Source organism: Alosa sapidissima, chromosome 17, assembly GCF_018492685.1.
Source record: "Alosa sapidissima isolate fAloSap1 chromosome 17, fAloSap1.pri, whole genome shotgun sequence".
Taxonomy (NCBI): domain Eukaryota; kingdom Metazoa; phylum Chordata; class Actinopteri; order Clupeiformes; family Clupeidae; genus Alosa; species Alosa sapidissima.
The window spans coordinates 19,750,436-19,759,735 of record NC_055973.1 but is presented as its reverse complement, the minus strand read 5'-3'; the positions used below and the strand labels follow the sequence as shown (position 1 = coordinate 19,759,735).

Here is a 9,300-nt window from a genome sequence, read left to right as displayed (position 1 = left end):
GTAATCTAGAAAGATTAAGGGTCTGGGCACGAACAATGTAATGGCCCAACTCGAGGGGCGGCAACAAGCATGCATTTAAAAATCTCACTGCACACAATTGGATAACACTAGACCGTGTTTACTCTGAATGATTTCGGACTTCGACACAATCGGATAACACTACGACTAATGTGTACTGTCCTCCAACGTTGCAGCGCTGTCTTTATCAGTTCCTATCAGTTTAGCTGGTTCCCCAGAATGCAGGGGGAAAAAGTAACGTGCATCATTGCTCATTGCCAGAGTGTCTCGCAGAGACAATTCCATTGTGCAGGGTCATGTGTGTCATGCCCCAGGGTAGGGGTCAGGTGGGTCTTCAAAATTCCCCACCTCTAAAGTGGGGAATGACAGAAAAAGTTTGAGAACCACTGCTCTACCTCAACCCTTTTCATGCCCCCCCCCTCTCTATCTCATCCATTAGTTCACATTTCTCACCCTTTTCATTAAAGGAGAATTCCGGTGTGATATTGACCTAAAGTGTATTGAAACATGATACCGAGTGTGAACGTATGTCTCATAGCCCATCTCGGCTTGTCCCCTGCACTCCAAAATCTGGTGCTAGTTAGCCGATGCTACCAACAGCTTTTTCAATAGTGGTGCTTCGGCATCGGGCTAGCCATGCAAATAAATCACTGTTTTACACCCATTTACGAGGCTCAATGTATCTCCACACTTCATTGGTAGACTTCCGAGGGCCCTGACATTTAAAACGAGACATTGAGAACTTTGAAAAAGCACTGGTAGTTTACTTACAAGACGATTTATACAGACAGGATCTTCACGAAGTTTAGCGTTTGCAGCCATCTTGAATTTAGTCTCGATAAGTCGAGCAATGAGTAAGAATGAACAGGTATGATAAGGGATCAGATTCCAAAAATAATTCAGTGTAAATGCATGGATTCCAGTTGCTGCTACTGGAAGAATCATGTTTCAATACACTTTAGGTCAATATCACACCGGAATTCTCCTTTAACATTGTTCTGTTTGAAGAAGCAGCCATATTTCTGTCTGGATGTGTCCCTGGGCCTAAACCCAGACACCTAGACAGCCGAGACAGAGTAGTTCTGGCATACAAAGTCGTGGTCATCATAAAGACCATGTTTCCAGCTGTAAACGGTCCTGCAGAGGGGTTTTCTGTTATGCTATAACTTTCCTTTTGAAGCAGGTGAGCTTTTCAGTTTTCTGATGTTCATTCCCTGCGGTAGCTCAGCCGGCTGATACTTCAATGGAACCAGACTATTCATCATGTGTGAACACACACTCAACTGGGTTGTTTTCAACCCAGCCGCTGAGTAAAATGGGGTCCAACACAGCATTGGGTTATCTTAACCCAGCAACTGGAGCAAAGTCCTTTAGGCAAGTCTCTCCACTCGGCAGCCATATTGTTACGCTTTTTGGGCACTTATCAGGCATTTATTTAGTCAGAAATGCGCGTGCGCAAGGTTCACGAATCACGATACCAACTTGCTCCAGCAGCGAGACCACAACACACGATTTGCACAATGTATTTACAACACACCACATGCTTGGCTCAATGTATTTCCATGTCGACTTTTTTTGCCGCGGAAGGGGCAGGTTATGTGTAGACAACTGACATATTTGCATTAGGCTACAAACCAACCCCATGCATTTCTGTAGGGTTTTTTTTGAGTGCTTTGTCTCCTCATTAGAAACTCTCTGACTGGAGTCATGGATGTCCTGTCTGGGCAGTTGACACATTGAGAGGGTATAAACTGTTTGTGATCCATGTACAAGGTAATGTTTCACGATTCTCCAAAGATGTCTTCGGGTCGACTATTCTTGAAGTTGCATGGCTTGTTCTCTCATTAGTGACTTGCTACGGCTATGCTAGGTGAACTAGCCTATTCCCCTATTACAAGTTCGTCTACCATCAAATCGTAATGGTGAACATCTTGCATAGTGTACCTATAGTCTTATAGTGTTCAATCTGCCTCAGTCCACTAGGTGGCAGCAGCCACTCACTGTGCTCTCCTGCCTGCTCCCCAGGGCGCAGTACTGCCAACTGCAATAACCATCACTGTGCTCTGTCAGTGAGCATTAGGTGCGATTGCAACCCGAGCACACAATAGAGTCTGGCCTCTGGTGGCTACGGAGGCAGCTGTCATGGCAACCAGGAAAGAGCAGGAGACACAACAGCACTATGACAAATACGATTGCCAATACTCATTTCCTGCCGAGACATGGAATTCCGGGGAAATTAACAAAACAGATCAGCATTGCTTTTCAACTCTCTGCTTTCCTCTTCATTGTCAAGACATGAACAACACAGTTAAGAGGGGGGGGAAATACAAGGTTCTTTAGCTCAGCCATTCACCATCACAACCCTACGTCAGAGAGTTTACTTGAGCAGTTCGTGGTGACAGAATGATTCATTGTTGCACGTCTTGGAGCCTTGTCCTGCAAGGGCCAAGAGCACAGCACTAATACAGGCCCACCCCAGCGAGCCTAATTAGCATGCTGTTTGCAGGGTCACCCTCGACTAATTCACCTTTAAGCAAACTTCCCCAGGCCAACGCAGGAATGCTAATAGATCTCAGAGCCCCTCTACTCTAAGGACCTGCATACCATTGTATGTTCACTTCATGGCGTTTTACTGTCTTCTTGGACATGTAACCTACCACAGGAGCACAATGCACATGCACGCACGCTGGTGGTTTTTTCCATCCATGAGTGCGTTTCTGTTAAACAACTGTGAGATGGCTGTCCTGGTTTCACCATGGAGGGGTGTATTAATGTTTGCCCTTAGTGGCTGCAGTCTCATTAACTATCAAAGCAGAGATAGATTTAGCAGCTAGGCTCACATTTTCTCTCAGATATGCCAGTGCCCCCCCCCCCCCCTCTCTCTCTCTCACTCTCTCTCTCTCTCTTTCTCTATTTGGCAGGCTCTGGTGTTTTTGAACCATGAAAAAGAAAACAAAAGACAAACACTGTGATTTGTCATGGTAGTTAGCTCAAAACAATGAAATAGCGCACTGTGGTTAGGGTTTTTTAAGCTGCCATTTTCTCATGGCACGGTCTCTAGAGTGCCCCACCACAAAGAATGTTGTTTTCACACACCACTCACACACACACACACACACACTTCATCCAAAATAACCACACTCACATCACACACATATTGAACCTGTAAAATCCTCGTATACAGCCATGAAAGGGCTAAGCCTGAGAGATCTCTATCAGACACGTACAGGTGGGGGCCACACAGGTAGAGGATTTTACCTCTGCGGCTCCACGGCTTTGCATAAATAAAATACAATGTTTAGTTAACTTTGGGCTGGATATGAAGAGCAGACCAAAGACCACGGGATCACCAGTGCTCTTGTTTTCCTCTGTGCTATTCTCAGGGCGTCTCACACACCTCTCTGGGTGTCCGGTACTCTTGAGGGTTAGGAGTGAAAAGCCTGTGTTTGGTTTGCGGTGGAACCTATGGTGGGAATCTCTCCCCTCACAGAGAGTCGGCCTAACCTTCCATTGAACACGGTTATCCCAGCAGTCATGGCTTGGCTGGGAGACAGGGATGTGCGCTGGAATGCAGGCTGCTCTGCACGCACACACACACACAGCACACACACACACACACACACACACACAAACACACAAAGGACTGGTTTGGGGACGTGGATCACACTCTGAGGAGCAGAGAGACTGGACTGATGGAGTCTGGCTGTTATGAAAGCAGAGACGTGTTTGTGTGTATGAGGGTGTATATGAGTGTGTGTGAGAGAGAGACAGTGTGTGTGGGCGTGAGTGTGTGAGTGAGTGTGTGTAATGATGGTGTTTCAGTCCCTCATGCTACCAACAGGCAGAGGGAAAGGAGTCTGTGATAAGGTCTGCGAGAGCAGCTGTGATGTTCGTCTTCTGAGGTTCCCAAGGACAATGTTGCAATGGCAAGCAGGCACAGGTCACACACACAAAGGCTCTCTTTGTCTAGGACGAACAGCCTGTCTCAAGTGACACCATGCACCCGTATTTAACAATATGATTGCTCACGCAAGACATCCGATACACTTAAAGATCTTTCCCCAGGAGAGGGAACACTATCCATGTTGGTATTGTCTCATGATAATGATGATGATGAGAACGGTTGCAATACCATATGGTTGTAATGGTGACACAGACTATAGGCTACACACATTTATAACTGTATGTTTCCCATGATGTTTTCTGAATATAGAAAAATAAATAAATAATATTGCAGATGGTGCATAGACCTACTGGACTGTGATTTGATTACACATTGCAGCATGAGCACCCCAACACACACACACACACACACGCCAACACACACACACAAACACACACACATCGACCATATGTTTAAAGAGAAAGGGTTTTCTTCTAAGACAAGTGTTGTTTTTCTTCCCAGTGTTGCCTGGTAATACAACAAATGTGGAGGCTACTGGGGTTTTGGTCACATGTCCAACTAGTCTGCTAATGTGATCTGATTAAAAATAACAGAACTCAATTTTTACTTTGGCCTCATGGCCCCATATACAACAACCCCAATTGTCACAGGAGTTTCATAATGAGACAAATGAATTTGAATAAAATTGATTCTACAGAGGCATGCACGACTTAATAAGGGCTATATTTAGACTGAGTGCATACATCCGTATGATGTAGGCCTATCGGTGGATCATCCTTCCTGGCCATGATGGACAATAATTAAATGATGGATCGAAGATGTTCCACCGGGCAGCAGGATATTAGCTATATTAGGGTTATAAAGCACCATCACTCCTGCTGTTATCGCCCGTAACGTAAACAAATGTTTGCCTGTCAACAACTGTCATCGCTTAATCAAGTAATCCTTGTCCATATCATGGTGTATGGATCCCCGCGCACTATTTAACAACGGATCATTCAGTGAGGAGCGTCGCTGATTGGGCGGATTAGTTGTGGAGAGCCCGAGCTCTATCCTCGAGCACCGTGCAGGCGACGCTACCCCACTCGAGCGTGTTCGGCTGACGGCCAGACATCCCATTCACAGTGTAAGTTAGCTAGCAGCATCAGCTAATCAAATCACAGGACTGTACGAGAGATAACGCGTACGTTCCACTGTTTTCTGGCGAACTGTAACTAAGCACTTTCGTATCTGTAAGGATTAACGTTAACGCAAGCGTTATCTTGAAAAAGGAGAGATTCCCCTCGTCGTGTCAAGTGGCTGCGATGATTTGGACCAAGGATTTCGTCTTGGTGTCGCTTTTTATTGTCACTGCAGGTAAGATTTAAATAATTGCGACTATTATAAAAACAACTGTTACACTGATGTAACTTTGAGTACAGCATCTCCCAAACAAATGGCTAATATAGCTGATGTGTGGCGCTTGCGTGTTCAGTAGCAGGTGGAACAACAGCCGACCTGTTTGAATGAAGATGTTCCAAAGCAGGGGATGGGGACGGTGCAAACATAAACTGGTGAATCTGACAGCATTGCAACGCGCTTCTGAATTATTGTACCAAGACTAACTCGTCAATATTTTTGTCAAAAACAACTGAACAAGCAAACATAAAACAAATAAGCAAATTTGGTCCTGCTGCTCGTGTCTTTAAGTGGCTAGTTAAGCCTTTCCAACAAGCTTTGTTAGCTTAAAGGGGATCTGGCTGACGTTAACTGGTTAGCAGGCTAGTGAGTTAGCCTTCTTAAAATAGGAATAAGGAGCCTTGAGAACTTGCTGGTTGACGGATGAAACAGCAGTCTCAATATAGTGCACTAGGCAATTCAGATTAATTTACCCGAAATTAACGTTGAAGACGTTTTAAATCAATATGATCGATGAGGTATTTTTCACTTGGACTCTTGTGAACAATTCTGCCAAAAGCGAAATAGAAATGACTTAGAGTAGCCTAATGTTAGTGGAAACCATCTGGGGATGCAGGTCGAGCTTTATTTCGTAGTTAATTAACGTGGAGCTTGCTAAGCTAGTTTTACACTGCCTGTGGGACTTAAAGCCTGTGTTGCAGGTTAAACACCACTGTTGATTAATGGGTACATAAAGCACTCAATATATGTATATCATTTTAAAAATGTCTCCAAATGGTGTTAAATGCCAGTTTTTGTTGTTTTTAGCATTAGCGGGTTTTTTGTACGCAATTCGGTGATGACGTCACTTTGGGGACTACTTGATCTGTGCTTCATTCATTTTAATGCATTTCAATGGACATCGCGGTTACACTTTCAACATAAAGTTTGTATATTTACACTTCGAATTTCGTCACAGCATTTATATCACAGCTACCCTATGATCTACCAATGGTAATAACGGTGCCTGATATCAATTTAGTATTTTTTCAGAATTTCGGGAGGTCTCGTTTTGGAGGGTATATGTTTTACATTCATTCCTATGGGAAACGGTCGCGGTTACACTTTCAACATAAAGTTTGTATATTTACACTTCGAATTTCGTTACAGCATTTATATGACAACGACCCTATGGTCTAACAAAGATAACAATGTCTTCCGATTTTAGTTTAATGCAATTTTCTGAATTTGAGAGGCCTCGTTATGAGGCTATAATGCACCTATTCAGTTCAATGTATTATGCTTATAACATTACGACACTTTTTTTGTTACTGTCAGTGAACAGCACCGAATGAAAGTCAACATGTTCTTTATATCTAGTGATAGTGATCATGTCGTTAGTTCAGATAAGTAGGCTACTGGGCAAACTTAGTCAGAAGATCAGAATATGAAGCATCATGATAGCTAGCTGGGCTAACTTTTTAGTCCCACCTGTGAGCCACCCCAGTTACTTAGCTTCTAGCCGCCGCCAATTAGGCTGGTCGTGTCTTCAGCATGAATATTTTCGATAACTACTGCTCGTGATTGATTGCCATTGACATCGTCAGGGTACGGCTTACCAAAGAGGGAGATAATATGGGCAAGTCGCAGTTTTGCAGGTGCTTGTGTGGGCTGTGCCGTCCCGATGGAAACTGTGGTGGAGAGCTGCAGTAACTAGGGAAGCGAGTGCATTTTGGCCGCTGGTCGAGGAGCTCCCCTGTGACCAGCATAATGACATGATCTATCTAGCTATCTATCTGTCTATATACATATCTAGGCTATCTATAGCCTATATATTTATCTATAATCTGCGCTATCTACTGCTGAACAATACCTTACTCGTCTCTCTTTACTCCTCTCTCGTTATTCTCAAGGGTCTCAAGGTGGGCTTTGGTCTGTAGTCTCCCCAAGGTGACGTAATGCAATGCATTGTGGGGGAAAGGAGAATCACTTCAAATGCTGTGAAATATTACCTGCTTTTTCGTATTATATTCCGTTTTGTGATACCCAACAACATCAAATACAATGGATAACAGTTTAAATGTTTATTATCAACAAGCAAATTGTGCAAATTCGTTGGAAAATGAACCCTGCAACACGGCCTTTAAGAGGCATTGTTCCTCGCAGTACAGTCCAGTGCTCCACCTGTGCACAAACACTTCAACAGTCCATCAACTAATACCTAACGGTAGACGGTTTGGGCGGGAACAATCCGCTATTTTTTATTCAGGGGTTAAGTCAATGCACAGCAGTGACGTGCTAAAGGTTGTCCACTTTGTGTGCACTTGTTTTAAATGTCGACGCTATTTGAGTCTCCTCTATCCAATTGTAGTTGTTAGAGGGCTGTGATGTGGACAGCTGTATGTAAATTCATATAGCTTATTAGTTGTGTAAATATAAATTAGCATGTTGTTTTCGTCTAATATCATCAGACGGGTAAAATGGGTAAGCGCTGTGCGTTAACCCTAATTGGTGTGCCTGTGTTTGGATGAATGGAAGAAAACAAAATAGATGGTGTATTATTAGTTGCATTCCATTCTAGCCAAGAAAGCGCAGATGGCACGCAGCGTTGATTAAGATTGCCTCCCCTCGCGTCTTGCGACTGTAGTTAAAGGGAATTGCTCTCTGATGGAGGCATATAGATTTGCGTACATCTGACACAAGCTTAGCTCGTTTGTGAATAACATCTCGGTTTATGTATGGATTGGTTTCACCTCGCATGGCGGTTTATTGGCAAGGATATCTCTCCGAGCGAAAGAGCATTTTCAGCCATTTTATTGAGTGCTGGCTTGTCCCGTAACGGGACGCCGAGAGCGCGCTGTTTTACCCATCAGTAAAGCGCGACTGCGGGCTGGTTTGATATTCAACATTGAACCGCTCAGTGCGTTCATGCATATTGATGTTTTGGAAATTCGGTGGAATTCCCTGGGACCTCAGTCTGAATGCTAGGTAAAGAAAAGGGGTGGGGTTGTCATGTGCGCCACTGGGGGCTTGGGACGTGTGTGTGTGTGCGCGCGCGCGCGTGTGTATGTGGGAGGGGGTGGAGATGACTCATCTGTTGTGATGTAATCTTCCTGTATGGGCTTCAGATCTTTGAAATGCGCCTTGTCAATTAGCTGGCATGGCCGTTCGCTCGCTTGCACCTTGCCCGTCTCATTGCGCTGGTGATGTGTTTTCCTTGTGTACACTGGGAGGGGTGGCGGAGGTAAACCAGTCAGGATGAGCCGCTAATCGGGAGCGCCTTAACAAACTGCCCATCTTCTGCTGCCTGCACGTGGCTGAGGGGCAGCAGCATCCCTCAATAGCCGCTGACCCTCAACCACAACTGGCCCAAAGCCGCCGCAGGTCCGCATCCGAGCCCCATTAGAATTAGAATCAGTTGGGCCGATCCAGAACCAATTAGAACCAGTTTAGGGGGCAATCCAGGTCTGTTTTTGACCAGTTTAGGCGCTGATCTAGGTCTGTTTTGACTAGTTTAGGTTCTCATCTAGGTCTGTTTTGGACCAGTTTAGGGGCCCACCAGACTGGGGCTGGATCTCCTCCACAGACAGACAGACAGGCTGTGAATAGAAGCTGCCGCCCACAAGTTTAATGGTGTGCCAGATAGTAGGAGTCAGTGAGAGATGGAGAGAGGGAGATGGATGATAAAGATAAATTAATATTAAATGTTAATTCAATATTAATGAATGAGTAATAAATCAATATTAAATGCTGGGTCTCTCTCAGGTGGGGGCCAGCCTGTGTGCCCCCTCCCACCCCTCCCTGCGTATGACCGTCTGTCTGTAGAGTAATTACATACATGTGTCTGTCATCATTGTGATGACAAATCCAGCCAATCATGCTGAGGTCTGCTGGTCTGAGAGCTTCAGATGCCAATCTGCTCGGGCTGAGCCTCTCTCCCGGGATAAGCCAAAGCAGCGCGCACGTGCGCCTCACTATCGCTCTCGCCATGACGCGCCACG

General features: G+C 44.9%; 1 protein-coding gene across 13 annotated transcripts in view; it reads left to right on the top strand.

The window, feature by feature from the left end:
- Positions 1–4,965: 4,965 nt before the first annotated feature.
- Positions 4,966–9,300, top strand: part of ncam1b (neural cell adhesion molecule 1b) — a 119,183-nt gene continuing 114,848 nt past the window's right edge. For 9 of the 13 annotated variants that reach the window (XM_042068960.1, XM_042068958.1, XM_042068957.1 and 6 more), the window contains exon 1: positions 4,967–5,278. In XM_042068960.1, the coding sequence (XP_041924894.1) occupies positions 5,227–5,278 (52 nt within the window). In that variant the 5' untranslated portion in view covers positions 4,967–5,226. Of the gene's footprint in view, positions 5,279–9,300 lie in introns of all 13 variants that reach the window. The other 4 variants (XM_042068947.1, XM_042068948.1, XM_042068959.1 and 1 more) reach the window with 4 other exon arrangements.